The sequence below is a fragment of the Bombina bombina genome, chromosome 1, assembly GCF_027579735.1.
Source record: "Bombina bombina isolate aBomBom1 chromosome 1, aBomBom1.pri, whole genome shotgun sequence".
Lineage (NCBI taxonomy): Eukaryota > Metazoa > Chordata > Amphibia > Anura > Bombinatoridae > Bombina > Bombina bombina.
This window is the reverse complement of record NC_069499.1, coordinates 1,029,368,611-1,029,387,191: the sequence shown is the minus strand read 5'-3', so window position 1 is coordinate 1,029,387,191 and position 18,581 is coordinate 1,029,368,611. Positions and strand designations below refer to the sequence as shown.

The 18,581-nt window shown below is 39.1% G+C and overlaps 1 protein-coding gene across 1 annotated transcript in view; it reads right to left on the bottom strand.

The window, feature by feature from the left end:
• Positions 1-18,581, bottom strand: part of LOC128662693 (protein-glutamine gamma-glutamyltransferase E-like) — a 135,673-nt gene that overhangs the window by 71,876 nt on the left and 45,216 nt on the right. The window contains exon 6 of the mRNA XM_053716580.1: positions 10,874-11,048. Within this exon, the coding sequence (XP_053572555.1) occupies positions 10,874-11,048 (175 nt within the window). The remainder of the gene's footprint in view (positions 1-10,873; positions 11,049-18,581) is intronic.

Genomic DNA, 18,581 nt, shown 5'->3' with positions numbered 1-18,581 from the left:
CCTTAGGCATTTTTATAAGAGGTTCCTGGACCCTCAAAAAAAACACCAGCAGGAAAGAGGACATATGGCATACTTTTGAACAATAGAGTACAGGAAAGGCATTTATTTTAGAAACCCATAGATAATTTTTTGCAAATGGAAATTTGAATAAAAAAAAATGATTTGATGGACACTCAGTACACCTCTTTCTCCTTAGGCCTTTTTATAAGAGGGTCCTGGACACTCAAAAAAAACACCAGCAGGAAAGAGGACGTATGGCATCCTTTTGAACAATAGAGTACAGGTACGGCATTGATTTTACAAAACCAGAGATAATTTTGGTCAAATGAGAAATAGAAAATAAAAATGAGTGGACACCCAGTACACCTCTTTCACCTTAGGCCTTTTTATAAGAGTGTCCAGGACCCTCAAACAAAATACCAGCAGGAAAGAGAACATATGGCATACTTTGGAACAATAGAGTACTGGTACGGCATTGATTTGTGAAACCCACAGATAATTGTTTGTAAAAGTGAAATAGCCCCAAAAACCATGCTTGGACTCCCACTCCAGGTCGTTCTCCTTCAGATTTTTTATAAGAGGGTCCAGCACCCTCAACAGAAACAACTGCAGGAAACACCACCACATATGCCATCCATTTGCACAAGCGAGTACAGGTATGGCATCCATTTTATAAACCCAAAGATAATTGAGAGGAACCAGGAACATTTTTCTAAAAACTGGATGGGGCACCCATTACTACAGGTCATTCTCCTTCAGCCTTTTTATATCACAGGCACAACAGCATGAAACACAACATATGCCACCCTTTTGCACAATAGAGTACAGGTATGGCATAGATGGAACACAGAGATAATTTAGAGCAACCAAGAGACGGATAAAGATGCTTGATCGGTCCTACTCTTTCAAATTTGTTGCATTTTGCGTTCAATTGAATGGTCCACCGGATATGAGTGGTGTGTAAAGTTGTACAATTTGTAACAGTTTAATCACTAGTGTTATGTGCCTTATTTTTTTATTTGAGTTTTGTACCCACAGAGATGCAGCAGAGGTCAGAAAAATTAGGAATGTACAAATGACTGAAAAATTGGGGTATTGTTGTAGCAACTGCTGTAGCAGCAGCCAGAAAAATCGATGTTTGTAAAACATTTATAAAGTGCCCTAAAAGCTTGTGGCTTGAACACTAGTTGTTGGCGGATAAGTCAAGCAAGTCCTCCGTCTTTATAACCAAAAAAAAAATGCCAGCCTGTGTACCAGTTGTAGCCCAAGCCAGCTCATATCATCATCAGTAGTTTTTTATTCAAATGTATCGCCCAATGTCAGTCCCTTCGGGATCCAGCCCTCATTCATTTTTATAAAAGTGAGATAGTCAAGGCTTTTTTGACCTAGGCGACTTCTCTTCTCAGTGACAAAACCTCCTGCTGCACTAAAAGTCCTTTCGGACAGGACACTTGAAGCGGGGCAGGCCAGAAGTTCCATTGCAAATTGGGATAGCTCAGGCCACAAGTCCAGCCTGCACACCCAGTAGTCAAGGGGTCCATCGCTCCTGAGAGTGTCGAGATCCGCAGTTAAAGCTAGGTAGTCTGCTACCTGTCGGTTGAGTCTTTCTCTAAGGCTGGATCCCGAAAGGCTCTGATGGTGCATGGGAGTTAAAAAGGTACGCATGTCCTCCATCAACAAGACGTCAGGAAAGTGCACGGTCCTTGCCACCGTGGTCGTGGGAGGAGGAGGATTAATTTCATCTCTTCCCCTGTTACATTCCCGTGGTGCTGTGACATCACCCTTATACGCTGTGTAAAGCATAGTTTTTAATTTATTATGAAAATGCTCCATCCTTTCCGACTTGCGGGAATTTGGTAACATTTCAGGCACTTTATGCTTATACCGGGGGTCGAGGAGCATGGACACCCAGTACAGGTCGTTCTCCTTCAGCTTTTTTATACGAGGGTCCCTCAACAGGCACGACAGCATGAAAGAACCCATTTGAACAAGGTTGGATGCTGAGCTAATCATGTCGCGTTCCTCCTCCTCATTGATCTCACTGATGGTATCTTCTTCCCCCCAGCCACGTACAACACCAAGGGTACCAGAGAGGTGACAACAACGAGCACCCTGGGATGACTGTTGTGCTCGGTCTTCCTCCTCCTCCCCAAAGCCACATTCCTCTTCCTCACAATCCTCTTCCTGCGTTGCCGCAGGTCCAGCAAGCAATGCTGATTCGGCTGTTTGCGGGGGTGATGGACACCACAACTCTCCCGCTTCCTCTTCACGCTCATCTACTGCCTGATCCAGCACTCTTCGCAGGGCACGCTCCAGGAAGAAAACAAATGGTATGATGTCGCTGATGGTGCCTTCGGTGCGACTGACAAGGTTTGTCACCTCCTCAAAAGGACGCATGAGCCTACAGGCATTGCGCATGAGCGTCCAGTAATTTGGCAAAAATATCCCCAGCTCCCCAGAGGCTGGCCTAGCACCCCGGTCATACAAATACTCATTAACAGCTTTTTCTTGTTGGAGCAGGCGGTCAAACATTAGGAGTGTTGAATTCCACCGTGTCGGGCTGTCGCAAATCAAGCGCCTCACTGGCAGGTTGTTTCGACGCTGGATATCAGACAAGTGCGCCATGGCCGTGTAGGAACGCCTGAAATGGCCACACACCTTCCTGGCCTGCTTCAGGATGTCCTGTAAGCCTGGGTACTTATGGACAAATCGTTGTACAATCAGATTACACGCATGTGCCATGCACGGCACATGTGTCAACTTGCCCAATTTCAATGCCGCCACCAAATTACTTCCATTGTCAGAAACAACTTTGCCAATCTCCAGTTGGTGCGGAGTCAGCCACTGATCCACCTGTGCGTTCAGGGCGGTCAGGAGTGCTGGTGCAGTGTGACTCTCCGCTTTCAGGCAAGTCAACCCCAAGACAGCGTGACACTGCTGTACCCGGGATGTAGCATAGTACCTGGGGAGCTGGGGGGGTGCCATAGATGTGGAGCAAGACGCAGAAGTTGAAGAGGACTCAGCCGAGGAAGAGGTTATGGAAGAGGATGGAGTAGGAGGAGTAGAGGAGGTAGAAGCAGGCCTGCCTGCAAGTCGTGGCGGTGTCACCAACTCTTCTGCAGAGCCACGCATTCCATGCTTGTCAGAAGTCAGCAGGTTTACCCAATGCGCAGTGTAGGTGATATACCTGCCCTGACCATGCTTTGCAGACCAGCTATCCGTGGTCATATGGACCCTTGCCCCAACGCTGTGTGCCAGACATGCCATAACTTCCTTTCACACAACAGAGTACAGGTTTGGGATTGCCTTTTGTGAAAAGAAATTTCTGCCAGGTACCTTCCACTGCGGTGTCCCAATAGATACAAATTTTTTGAAAGCATCAGACTCCACCAGCTTGTATGGTAAAAGCTGGCGGGCTAAGAGTTCAGACAAGCCAGCTGTCAGACGCCGGGCAAGGGGGTGACTTTGAGAAATTGGCTTCTTACGCTCAAACATGTCCTTGACAGACACCTGACTGTGGGCAGATGACCAGGAACTGCTACGTAAGAGAGACTGAGTGGAGGATGGTTGAGAGGGGGCAAGGAGGACAGCACTGGTTGACGTGGCTGAAGATGCTGGAGCAGGAGGAGGAGGGCGGCTTTCACTTTGTGTGCTGCTTCTACTCATGTGTTCTTCCCATCGGCCTTTGTGATTTGAGACCATGTGCCTTCGCAAAGCAGTTGTACCTAGGTGGCTGTTGGACTTCCCATGACTCAGTTTCTTTTGGCACAGGTTGCAAATGGCATCGCTGTTGTCAGAGGCAGACACACAAAAAAAATGCCACACTGCTGAGCTCTGCGATGATGGCATTCTGGTGGTGGCAACAGCATGCATTGATGGGCGTCGGCGGGCTGTCTGGCTGACCCCTGGTGACGATGCATGCTGTCTGACTGTGCCACTAGCTCATTGAGACGACCTCCCCGTGCTTCCAAATCGTCTCCTCCTCCTCCTCCTCTCTGTCTCCCCATCTGAACTTTCCCCCTCTTCTTCTTCTCTTCTAGCAGGCACCCACGTGACATCCACCGACACATGATCATCAACCGCTTCACTTGTATCTGAAACATCAAGAAAGGAAGCAGCAGCGGGTACAACATCATCATCACACCGTACCTCCATGTCGGTAATGCTGACTGACTGAGACTGATCACTATTATCTACATCCTCTGTCATTGATGGTTGCGCATCACTCATTTCTTCAAAATGATGTGTCAATAACTCCTGTGACAGATCAAGTGAAGCGGCTGTGGTGCTAGTGTTGGTGATGAGGACAGGCGGCGGAGTGGCACTGGTCACTTGAGACCTGCCCAAAGCACAGCTGGACTTAGATGGTGCGTCAAGGTTAGGAGGACTAGCAGCAGAAGCTGAAGAAGATTGGGTTTCCTGTGTTAGCCATTCAACTAGGTCCTCCTCAGAAGTTTTTGCAACCCCCCTGGCACCCGGTGTCTGAACAATGTGCATATTTGTAGGGTCTAAAGGAATCACAGCACCACGACCACGGAACCTGCGGGGTGGCCTGCCTCTGCCTGTCATTTTTTTTTAAATGGACACTAACAATACTATTACACCAATTGAGTGGTGGCACTGTGAAAGTGGGCACAGTATACGCTGTGAGACTGACAACAACAAAAAAGACAGATGTTTTAAAAATCACAAATTGTTAATTTTTTGAAATATTACTAGTACTGTGGCAACAAATATGATTGTTTGGCACTATTTGGCAAATGAGCCTGTCTGGCACACACGCTGGGAGAAAGGAAACTGCAATTCAATGGCACTAGGAGACTGAAGAATCAGTCAAAACAGTTATGATTAACAAAAATTCCAATCCTGTTACAATAAATATGAGTGGTGGCACTAATTGGCTAGTTGGAACTGGCACACAGGCAGGCAGGGAGGAGGAAAATGCAATTCAAGGGCACTAGTAGACTGCAGATTGACAGTCAAAACAGTGTTGATTGACAAATTTTGCAATACTGCTAAAAGAAATATGATTGCTAGCACTAATTGGATAGTTGGGCCTGGCACACAGGCTGGCAGGCAGTAGAAAATTCAATGGCACAAGCAAAATGAGGATTAAGATCAACAATCAAGATTTTTTTTATTTTAATTAGTAACTATACTGTGACAACAATTAGGATTGGTGTAAATAGTTGGCAAGACGGCCTGGCACAAAAGTATGGCAGGCAGGAGGGAGATGCAATTCAAGGACACTAGGAGACTGATTAATGACAGTCAAAACAGTGATGATTGACAATTTTTGCAATACTGTTAAAAGAAATATGATTGCTGACAACAATTGGCTAGGTGGGCCTGGCTCACAGCAGGCTGCAAGGCAGGAGGAAAGTGATATTCAATGGCACCAGCAAACTGAGGTTTCAAATCACAGCAACTATTACCAAAATTTTTTATTTTTAATTATTAGAATACTGTCACAACAAATATGATTGGTGTAAATATTTTTTAAGTAGGCCTGGCACACAGGCTTGGAAGGCTGTAGAAAAGTGCAATTCAAAGGCACGAGCAAACTGAGGGTTAAGATCATCAACAATAAAGATTTTTTTAATTGTAATTAGTAACTATACTGTGACAAAAAATTTGGATTGGTGTAAATAGTTGGCAAGACGGCCTGGCACAAAAGGATGGCAGGCAGGAGGGAGATGCAATTCAAGGACACTAGGAGACTGATTACTGACAGTCTAAACAGTGATGATTGACAATTTTTGCAATACTGTTAACAGAAATATGATTGCTGACAACAATTGGCTAGGTGGGCCTGGCTCACAGCAGGCTGCAAGGCAGGAGGAAATGGCACCAGCAAACTGAGGATTCAAATCACAGCAACTATTACCAAAAATTTAAATTTTTAATTATTAGAATACTGTCACAACAAATATGATTGGTGTAAATATTTTTTAAGTAGGCCTGGCACACAGGCTTGGAAGGCTGTAGAAAAGTTCAATTCAAAGGCACGAGCAAACTGAGGGTTAAGATCAACACTAAAATTTTTTTTATTTAAATTAATAACTATACTGTCTGACTGTGGCAACAATTATGATTGGTGTAAATAGTTGGCTAGACGGCCTGGCACAAAAGGCTGGCAGTGGCAGGCAGGAGGTAAATGAAATTCAATGGCCCTAGGAGACTGAATAATTGCAGTCCAAAAAATTATGTTTTTTTTTTTTTATTACTGTTACAAGAATTGTGATTGGTGCCACTAATTGGCTACTTGGGCCTGGCAGACAGGCTGGCAGATATGAGTCGTGGATGGTAGGTAGGGCAGCAATTTAACACAGTATGCTGTGTAAGTGACAAAAACACAGGACTGATAGAAAATTAAGTTACATTACACTAGCAAAATATTTTTAAATTTTAGATTTTAATATTAAAATTATGTTAAGAAGTGCAATGCACATATGACTCTATGAGTGGTCGCACTGGCTGGCTGCTACGTAGGGCAGCAATTATAACAACAGTATGCTGTGTAAGTCAGATAGACAGTTAGACACAGGCCTGATAGAAAATACAATTAGATTACACTAGCATAATGATTTAAAGACTTTTTTTTGGAAATTTTAAGAAAAAGGTTAAGCACATACATATGAGTTGTGGCTGATAGACTTGGAAGTGCAGCTATTAAAAACAGTAGGCTCTGTATGTTGGATACACACACGCCTGATAGAAAATACTATTAGATTACACTAGAAAAATGATTGAAATTATTTTTTTGGGGGGGAAATTAAAAAAAGGTTAAACACATATGAATCGTGGCTCATAGACTAGGGAGGGCAGCAAGTAAACATAGTAGGCTCTCTATGTCAGCAAAACACACAGGCCGGATAGAAAATTATATTACATTATACTAGCAAACAAATTTAAACTTTTTTTTTTTTATATTAAAATTAAGGTGAAAGAAAAATAGATATGAGTGCTGGGTGGCTGCCTGGCACAGACCAATTAACCAAAAGACTGAAAAAAAAGAGGTATATTAATGCTGAGTGAGCCTGACAGACACAGGCATGATAGTAAATGTAATTCGATTACACTAGAAAAATATTTTTTTGTGTTTTTTTTTTTAAATTAAAAATAATGTTATAAACGGATATTAACATTCTGGCTGCTGGCTGGCACAGAGCAATGAACCAGAGTATATGCTGTGTGACACTGGCCTGATAGAAAATGAAAAAAAATTACACTAGAAAAATAATTATATTTTTGGGTTAGTTAAATTTAAACTAATGTTGTTAGGGAGATATCAGTGGTGGCAGTAGTCACAGCATATGCTGTGAGCCTTAAACACACAGCTGAAAGCCAGGCAAATGCTAATAAAAAAAAAAAGAAAAAAAAAAAAACGGCACGAAATATAGCCCTAAAAAGGGCTTTTTGGGGTGCTGTGCTTGCAGCAGAGATGAGCCTAGCTATGTTTTTCCTATTAATGTCAGGAGCAAAAACACAACATGTCCTCTCATTAAAAAAGCAAGGTCGTTATGAGTCTAAAATGGCGGATTCCGAGTAGCTGGGAGTGTCTGTGAGGGAGTGTCTGATGTTGATTGGCTCTAATGTGTCAGGCGGCTGTGACATAAAGGGTCAAAGTTTCCACAATGATGACACATAGGGGCGGATCGAACATCGCCATGTGTTCGCCCACAAACGCGAACGCGAACAACCTATGTTCGCTGTGAACCGTTCGCGGGCGAACAGTTCGGGACATCACTACCCCCTAAGTTAAATATAATTTTATTCTAACGAAATAAATTAACTCTTATTAAATAAATTATTCCTATTTAAAGCTAAATACTTGCCTGTAAAATAAACCCTAATATAGCTACAATATAAATAATAATTATATTGTAGCTATTTTAGGATTAATATTAATTTACAGGCAACTTTGTAATTATATTAACCAGGTACAATAGCTATTAAATAGTTAATAACTATTTAATAGTTACCTAGTTAAAATAATTACAAAATTACCTGTAAAATAAATCCTAACCTAAGTTACAATTAAACCTAACACTACACTATCAATAAATTAATTAAATACAATTCCTACAAATAAATACAATTAAATAAACTAACTAAAGTACAAAAAATAAAAAAGAACTAAGTTACAAAAAATAAAAAAATATTTACAAACATTAGAAAAATATTACAACAATTTTAAACTAATTACACCTACTCTAAGCCCCCTAATAAAATAACAAAGCCCCCCAAAATAAAAAAATGCCCTACCCTATTCTAAATTAAAAAAGTTCAAAGCTCTTTTACCTTACCAGCCCTGAAAAGGGCCCTTTGCGGGGCATGCCCCAAAGAATTCAGCTCTTTTGCCTGTAAAAAAAACACATACAATACCCCCCCCCCAACATTACAACCCACCACCCACATACCCCTAATCTAACCCTAACCCCCCTTAAATAAACCTAACACTAAGCCCCTGAAGATCGGAACAGCCAATAGAATGCAAGCTCAATCTGATTGGCTGATCGGATCAGCCAATCGGATTGAACTTGATTCTGATTGGCTGATTCCATCAGCCAATCAGAATTTTCCTACCTTAATTCTGATTGGCTGATAGAATTCTATCAGCCAATCGGAATTCGAGGGACGCCATCTTGGATGACGTCCCTTAAAGGAACCGTCATTCGTCGGGAAGTCGTCGGTGAAGATGGATGTTCCGCGTCGGCAGGATGAACATGGATCCAGAAGAAAGAAGATTGAAGATGCCATTGATAGAAGACTTCAGCCGGATCATGGACCTCTTCAGCTCCCGCTTGGATGAAGACTTCAGCCGGATCATGGACATCTTCAGCCCCCCGCTTGGGCTTGGATCAAGACATCGGAGCCAGGACGGATCGGTGTGATACCCGGCGAGGTGAAGATAAGGTAGGAAGATCTTCAGGGGCTTAGTGTTAGGTTTATTTAAGGGGGGTTTGGGTTAGATTAGGGGTATGTGGGTGGTGGGTTGTAAAATTGGGGGGGGGGTATTGTATGTGTTTTTTTTACAGGCAAAAGAGCTGAATTCTTTGGGGCATGCCCCGCAAAGGGCCCTTTTCAGGGCTGGTAAGGTAAAAGAGCTTTGAACTGTAGTAATTTAGAATAGGGTAGGGCATTTTTTTATTTTGGGGGGCTTTGTTATTTTATTAGGGGGCTTAGAGTAGGTGTAATTAGTTTAAAATTGTTGTAATATTTTTCTAATGTTTGTAAATATTTTTTTATTTTTTGTAACTTAGTTCTTTTTTAGTTTTTGTACTTTAGTTAGTTTATTTCATTGTATTTATTTGTAGGTATTGTATTTAATTAATTTATTGATAGTGTAGTGTTAGGTTTAATTGTAGATAATTGTAGGTATTGTATTTAATTAATGTATTGATAGTGTAGTGTTAGGTTTAATTGTAACTTAGGTTAGGATTTATTTTACAGGTAATTTTGTAATTATTTTAACTAGGTAACTATTAAATAGTTATTAACTATTTAATAGCTATTGCACCTGGTTAATATAATTACAAAGTTGCCTGTAAAATAAATATTAATCCTAAAATAGCTACAATATAATTATTATTTATATTGTAGCTATATTAGGGTTTATTTTACAGGTAAGTATTTAGCTTTAAATAGGAATAATTTATTTAATAAGAGTTAATTTATTTCGTTAGAATAAAATTATATTTAATTTAGGGGGGTGTTAGGGTTAGGGTTAGAATTAGCTTTAGGGGTTAAAAAATTTATTAGAGTAGCAGTGAGCTCCGGTCGGCAGATTAGGGGTTAATACTTGAAGTTAGGTGTCGGCGATGTTAGGGAGAGCAGATTAGGGGTTAATACTATTTATTATAGGGTTATTGAGGCGGAAGTGAGGCGGATTAGGGGTTAATACATTTATTATAGTAGCGGTGAGATCCGGTCAGCAGATTAGGAGTTAATAAGTGTAGGTAGGTAGCGGCGACGTTGGGGGCGGCATATTAGGGGTTAATAAATATAATATAGGGGTCGGCGGTGTTAGGGGCAGCAGATTAGGGGTACATAGGTATAATGTAGGTGGCGGCGGTGTACGGAGCGGCAGATTAGGGGTTAATAATAAAATGCAGGGGTCAGCGATAGCGGGGGCAACAGATTAGGGGTTAATAAGTGTAAGGTTAGGGGTGTTTAGACTCGGGGTTCATGTTAGGGTGTTAGGTGCAGACTTAGGAAGTGTTTCCCCATAGGAAACAATGTAGCTGCGTTAGGAGCTGAACGCTGCTTTTTTGCAGGTGTTAGGTTTTTTTTCAGCTCAAACAGCCCCATTGTTTCCTATGGGGGAATCGTGCACAAGCACGTTTTTGAAGCTGGCCGCGTCCGTAAGCACCGCTGGAATTTAGAGTTGCAGTTGCGGTAAATATGCTATACGCTCCCTTTTTGGAGCCTAACGCAGCCCTTCTGTGAACTCTAAATACCAGCAGTATTTAAAAGGTGCGGGAGAAAAAAAGCCAGCGTAGCTAACGCACCCCTTTGGCCGCAGAACTCTAAATCTAGCCGATAGTGATTTAATAGTAAAAATAAATTCTGCTATTAAAAATCTCCATACACTAGAATTTTTTTTTATAGTGAATCCTTTTTAATTATTACTGTGCCCTAACTATTTATTTATAGCAAAACTGAATTTACAATATACATTTTATCTTTTTTTTTAGCTTTATCGATTTCATGGGTTGAAATGGGATCTGGGTCTGTTTTAGAATTTTCAGTAAAATTATCTAAGACATCTGATAATACATACCTAAAGCTAATATTTACAGTACATAAAATATTGAATTAAGGAACTGAATATACTAGGCTAATCATATGTAAATAAGAATTAATTTACCTGTGCAGGCAACACCAGCGAAGACCCAACACTGTCCAAACTTAACCGACTGTTTCTGTTCAAACCAACTCCTTAGGATTTTACCACTACCAGTCCAAGTGTTTGGGTCTGTGCCTTCAGAATAGTCTCCACTCCAGTCTCCTATCACCACACCGTTGTCATCATTACTGTTAATCTAACAGAAAATAGAAAGAGTAACTCATTTGGTTTGGTGGCTGTGCATCAAAAACTGGAAAAAGTACTTTAATGTGTGTAGGTAAGGTAAATATTACAGTGTTCCAAACCACAGATATGGATTATGTACTAATGCCAGTTAAATATTATTCTTTTTTTGAGATAGATAGATAGATAGATAGATAGATAGATAGATAGATAGATAGATAGATAGATAGATAGATAGATAGACAGACAGAGACAGATAGATGATAGATGATTGATAGATAGATAGATAGATAGATAGATAGATAGATAGATAGATAGATAGATAGATAGATGATAGATAGATAGATAGATAGATAGATAGATAGATAGATAGATAGATAGATAGATAGATACATAGATAGATAGATAGATAGAAAGATAGATATATGGATAGATAGATAGATAGATTTTACTATGTTTTTGATGTGTTTTGGGTTTTTCTTTAATCATTACACAGGTCTCAAGTCTCACTTAATATTGTAGCATTTTTTTTTTGCTTGAGGGCAACCTATAACTTTCAACTTGTAATATGAGCGCTATATTCATCAAGGTTGTGCTTGAGTGATGTCGGTCTTGCTGATCATTCTCTGTTTTACCATGGACTTGTAATATCAAGTCACGCGCTAATGTTAGTTCAGTCCAGCAATACTGCTTATCACATCCAGAGCTATCATTATCAGAAGCTTACAGGTAATCCTCACATACGTTATAAGGAAAACCTTAAAAAACTGATAGCAGAAGCATACATTTGGGAGTTTTTAGAGAGACAGATTATGACACACTTATTCCACAAAATCCTATTGTCCCTATCTTTTACCATGTCCCCAAGGTTCACAAGGACCTAACCAACCCTCCTGGTAGACCTATTGTCTCAGGAGTTGGGTCCTTGTTTGAGCCTTTGGGGGCATGGTTAGATAGCATTTTACAGCCTTTGGCCATTAAACATTTGTCATACCTCAGAGATAGTTCACACTTATTACATACATTACAAACTGTAGTCTGGGAATCGGATTTTACCTGGTTAGTAATAGATATTACATCACTTTATACCTCTATACCCCAACATCTTGGAATTGAAGCTGTAGAATTTTTCTTAGATAGGGAACTAAGTCTAGAGTATGACACTAAAAAGTATATAGGTGATGTACTTAGGCTTTTGCTGTCACACAATTATTTTATGTTTGAGGGTAACTTTTATAAACAAACTTGTGGGACGGCCATGGGGGCAAAATTTGCCCCGGTTTTTGCAATTTTATACGTTTCTTGGTGGGAGTTAACCTATATTTATAGTGTACTAAATCCATGGTTAGAGGATATTTTGTTATTTGTAAGATATATAGATGATCTTTTGATCATCCTAAAAAAATCTGTAAATGAAGATATGTTTAAGAAAATTATTCATTACTTGGATAATAACTTTATGAATTTGAAATTCACTGGAGTATTTGATTCATTGGAGGTGAATTATCTGGATTTAACTCTGCAGATTAGTGATAATAGAATTATCACTAAAATTTATTGTAAGCCCACTGCAGGCAATACAATGCTGCATGCCACCTCCCAGCATCCCAGCTACCTTATTAAAGCTGTCCCTAGAGGACAGTTCATAAGGTTAAAAAGAAACACCCAATCATTAGAAATTTACGAAACACAATCTATAGACCTAAAAAACAGACTTGTGGCTAGGGGATATAATGAACATCAACTAGAAAAATGCAGAAAGGAAATAAAACTATGTAATGACTTAAATAAAAAAAAACTAAAGATAATTCCTACAATGAAGCTATAGTTTTTATAACAGAATACACTAGTCAGTATATATCAAAATAGCCAAAATCCTACAGAAACATCTTCACATACTTGAAGGAGACCCTGTCCTTGCTCCTCTCACCAAAAAATGTAAATTCGTCCCAAAAAACCTAAAACTTTAGCTAGGAGTCTCTCACCCAGTAATATTACAAGAACACACTTGATAGGTTCTAGGTGGCTTAGAAAGCAAGGGAACTTCAAATGCTTGAGTAAAAACTGCAATATGTGTGCCCGCATTGGTTTAGGTCAACATTTTGTTAGCAAATATTACCAAGCAGAGGTACAATATTGACTTCTATGCCAATTGTGGTACCACTTTTGCGGTCTATTTACTCACCTGTAATTTGTGCCAGTACCAATATGTTGGCCAAACCTCTAGGGAGGTCAGAAAAAGATTTGGTGAACAACTTAGGGATATAAAAAATTATGTTAAAGAGTCAGCTAGAGCTAACCACTTTAATGGTGAACATTTTACTAACATAGCGGACCTTACTATCCAAATCATAGACGTAGCCATTTTACCCCCCAGAGGTGGAAACAAGTATAATATATTGGAAAGAAAATAAATGTATTGGATACTTCAACTGAAAACAAGAAGCCCATTGGGGTTGAACAGAGAATGTGACATCAATTTTTTTATTGATGCTTAATTAATTTAACTAATTTTCTCATTGATGTTTTTCATGTAACCAATATGCATTGATGTATTTATCTGATGGAATTAAGAGATATTTTCATTTTGGGATAGTACCTTAGTACATTATTTTCTACCTATCAGTTTATCATTTCTGTTTCATAGGCTAGTTCAATACTCATATATGTATATATTCACATCTGTATAATCATTCAGGGAGTTGAGGGTAGTTTTCATCATTAATGCTTAGTTTACATTTTATTCTATCCATAAGCCTTAAAGTAATATTACAATATATGGCAAATAATATTTTAGCCTTAAAATGTTCTTTCCTGACCACTATATTTAATTAATAGTGTATCTACAAGGTGTTTATGTTATATTATATATTATATGTTTTACTTATGTATTTTTTTATACATTTAGATTTATAAAGGTTATATCTGGTCATTACATACTACTGCTAATTTATACATGTGTAGTGCTTGTTTAAGTACGTTTTAATAGCTAATACCCTTTGTTTACCTGTTTTTAAATTTAAAGGGACAGTCAACACCAGAATTTTTGTTGTTTAAAAAGATAGATAATCCCTTTATTACCCATTCCCCAGTTTTGCATAACCAACACTGTTATATTAATACACTTTTTACTGCTGTGACTATCTTGTATCTAAGCATCTCCTGACCGCCCCTAATCACATGACTTTTAGTTATTATCTATTGACTTGCAGTTTAGCCAATTAGTGCAGTGTCTGCCACAACTCACGGGCGTGATCACAATGCTATCTATATGGTTTACCTGAACTACTCTCCCCTGCTGTGAAAAGCAAATACAAAAGCATGTGATTAGAGGCGGACTTCAAGGGCTTAGAAATTATCATATGAGCCTTTCTAGGTTTGCTCTCAACTAGAATACCAAGAGAACAAAGCAAAATTGTTGATAAAAGTAAATTGGAAAGTTGTTTAAAATTACATGCCCTATTTGAAAAATAAAAGTTTTTTTGGGCCTTGACTGTCCCTTTAACTATGGTCACTTTAGGGTTAATTTTATTCTCTTTGGGGATATAAATAGCACCTTGTTTAATGCATGTATCATGTCTATGAGTAAGCGCCTGTAGGGGGCGAGAAATGCGTCAGACACATGCCTTTGTCCACACCTTTGCATGTCCGTGAGTTCACCTGTGTTGGAACTTTCCACTATTGGTATTTACCGTGTTTTCTACAATAAATTTGTGGATTAATTTGCAAAGTAATTGACTGTAGTGCCTGCATCCTTCTACTCTCATTAGCTATCATTAACACCCCACTTATAATCTAGCCTTAAAAGTGTAAATATAGTCATTGAGCAAACTTCCCAGTATGTCCATCATTCCTATATACAAATAGCATTCAGATTGTTTACCAGTGACCAGTGATCCTGAATTAAGATTACAATATATTCCATTTGAACTCACAGTCAAGAATGTGCAATCCCATTTGAAAGCTTAGTTATGAGGACGCCTGTACTGATAGTGACAATCACAAAAATGTGAATGTGAATTAGAAACAAACATTAACTGAGAATGATTGTTACACGCCATTTATAGACTTTGGGATCCTGATCTCACTTTTCCTGAAGATCCCCTTAGCTGTACATAGCTCATTACATGTTCATATGTAAATTACGATAATCCTATTTAAATGTCTGCCCTGTCCACTGCAGATTGAGTATACAATAGCTGTGAATAGAGCTTTAATAAATTAATACCATTTATGCAAATACATGTTTAAAATATTGTCTGTGGCCATTTCATATTATCCTGCATATGTGCAACATAATAGAATGATTCTAGATTGTCTTGGAATTCTTGCAAATATGTCAAAAAAGCTAGTTTAGGACTTTAGTGCCATTAGGTGTCAAATTCAGTAAGTGAAAAATGTTCTTGAAGATCTGTTAAAAAGTATCAGAAAAGTGGATTGTGATCGCAAAGAACTTTTAAATTCCATGTTAAAGAGAGAGTTTTTATTGAAAATGTGCTTGCGTCTCCATGAAATTGCAGAAAAATCACTGAAAACAAAAACAAACAAGCTGATAGATTGTGATAGAAACCTAAGTATATATATTTCTATATACAGGTACAAACCCCTTTATATTAACTGCTTGGAACTGGAAAATGCTTGGATTTTGGAATAGTCTGGATTTTAAAATAGTTGCATATTTGCATGTGTAAAATTGGACAGTTTGGAGAGAGTATGGGACCAAGTATAAACAACAATATCTTATGTCATTAGGCAATATTTACATGTACACACAGAGAAGATTGTGATAATATAGCTTATACAAGTAACCTAACAGTAGTTTTATGTATTGTTTAATACATTTGTGTACATAGTACCCTCAGAAAGAGTACTGTAATCAGGAAAGTTATTGTTTACAATAAATAAAGACTAGAATTTATATTTTAGAACACACAAAAAAACCCCCAAAAAAACAGACACAGGCAGAAAAGATTGTAAGTTACTGGAATGGTAATATGATCATTTTCATTAATTTGATATAACAATATAACAACATAAATGAAAAATTTAAAACATAATGTTGCTGATCACAATCTTGCTCTTATTTTTGACAGATAACCATTTTTGAATGCTAGGCTTTTATGTTTCAGAAATCACAATCCAAACATTTTTCTGCCAATTGTAACATCGCAACAACAACACAAAATCATTATGCGCATCATTAATCTCAGATTTTGTAATCAATAAATCAAATGTGAATCATTAACAACAAACAAAATGGTGACTTAAAAAATCACTGGCACAGGTTAAAGGGCCTGTACTGTTGATTGATTCCTTTTAATAGTGTGCAGTAATGCTAGTAGGTGACATCAACCTGTTGTTCTCTAATACCATAGATGTGTGTGTAAGTCTGTTTAAGAGATTTGAATAGGGGCATTATAGCTAAAGTGCAAAAGTGTGTTTGTTGTGTTAGTGATAGGCTAAATTTGATTTGCGCATGAGCAGAAAGTGTTACATTTGCAAACTTAGGGGTACTTGTTTATAATTTGAAAAATGTTTGCCAAATACTTTTAACTATGGAATTTGCTAATTAAAAAATAGCCCCAAGAGAGGGGCGGAGCTTGCCAGCCACGGAGATGGCCGCATTCTTAGAGAGCTCCTGAGCCCTAACTGGCGAAGAACGTTATAGGCTTTAGCCAAAAGCCCAAACAACAGAGGTTTACACCCAGCTGTGAGCCTTGACAGACCAGGCAGCTTATCACACAGGATCCCGCAGTGGATATATATAGCAAACCACCATAAGTCGGAATGGCATGTGAAAAGCCATTGGGATGCGCAGCGTGGGGAATAAGTGACTCGCAGCAGGTGTTGTGGAGACCTAAGATCACACTCACAACTTGGGAGCAAGTCTGGGAGCATAAAAGACCTAGATGAAAGGTCCACCGGATCAGGTACATGGATAGACTTGCAAAGATGAAGCAGACAGTATTGCTGCAGACATAGGCCGCAACCCCTGCTAAAGTATATACGCAGCAGCATAGTGTCAAATTTTTCAAACAAGGGGCGATGCACACTTACTATACAACATTATAAAGCATATACAGGGGCAAATATATCCTCACAGATGCCTAGTCATGCAACTCAGAAAACCTCACCCTCTCCTATATAGTGAGATATAAGAGGGCCAATACATATACCACATATGTGAAAAAGCATGCACCATGCTTTAAGTGGCAAATGACATAAATAACCCCTCTTAGAAGCTGGACTTTTCTTGACAATAACCCAGGGGCTGATCAATAATATAAAAAGACCAATCCCACATAGAAACGTATATCTATTCTCACTTGCAAAAGCAATAGAGGATCTGGTCAAAATGTCTCCTAAAAGGCAAAACAAGCAGGCAAAAGGCGCCAAGCAGAAACACCCTCTCAAACCTTCAGTGGATGATTATTTTAAGTCCCTAGAAGCTAAGGCTTTGCTGAATAATACCACAGAAGACGCACTTGCTTACTACTCATCTGTTTCAGAAGCAGGATCCAATACAGACACCATCACAATCCCAAAAGCCCTGTTTGAGGCATTACCTTTCGAAGAAGGACTTCAGCACATTGATAACACATGTCAAACAGTGCATCAAGGAGGAAATCAGCGATCTAAAAAAAGACATTTCATAAATGGGTCACAGGATGGAAGTGATCGAGGGCACACAAGAGACACAGACTGCAACCATCTCAGAACTACATACTGTTATCCATAAACAAAACAGCACAATACAAGAGCTGGAAGATAAAATAGATGATGTGGAGAATAGAAGCAGGCGTCATAATATAAGGGTGCGGGGAATTCCTGAGATTATTCCCCGGCAGATCTGGCACAGTATCTACAGGACCTCTTTGGTGCACTTAGGAAGGAGGAAGCTCCATCTAAGGTGGACATAGACAGAGCTCACAGAGCTCTACGCCCTAAGCCACAAGACAACCAGCCACCCAGAGATGTCATAGCCCGGATAACGAATTATCAAGTTAAGGAAGAGATCATGAGACTGGCAAGAGAACAACAGCCCATTAAGTATGAGGGCACAGACCTACAGATATTTGCGGACCTGTCACAAAGAACACTTGCCAAACGTAAAGAGCTGAAGCCTCTTACCACACTTCTACGGAAAAAATATACCCTACAGATGGGGATTCCCCTTTCATCTAATCATCGTCTGGAAGGGAAGGCATTTGACATACACCTCTCCATCTTTTTCCATGTAGGTTTTGGAAAATATGTTCTGTATGTAATGTTTATTTTTTAAATGTTCTTTTTTTTCAAACACTTGGTACACAGTAGAGACAAGGTATACTGGCTGGTAAACGCTTTCAGATGTAAGTGCACACACGCAGGTAATCTATGAGTAATAATAATCAACAAGAGATAGTCATTATCACTCAAAACTCAAAAGGGTTGAACTGTCCCAACAAGCGAAGGTTAGCCATTACATACCTACTAAAGAGGGGGGGGGGGCACATCCTTATGCTGCAAGAGACTCACTTTAAAACCAATCACACTCCCATTTTTT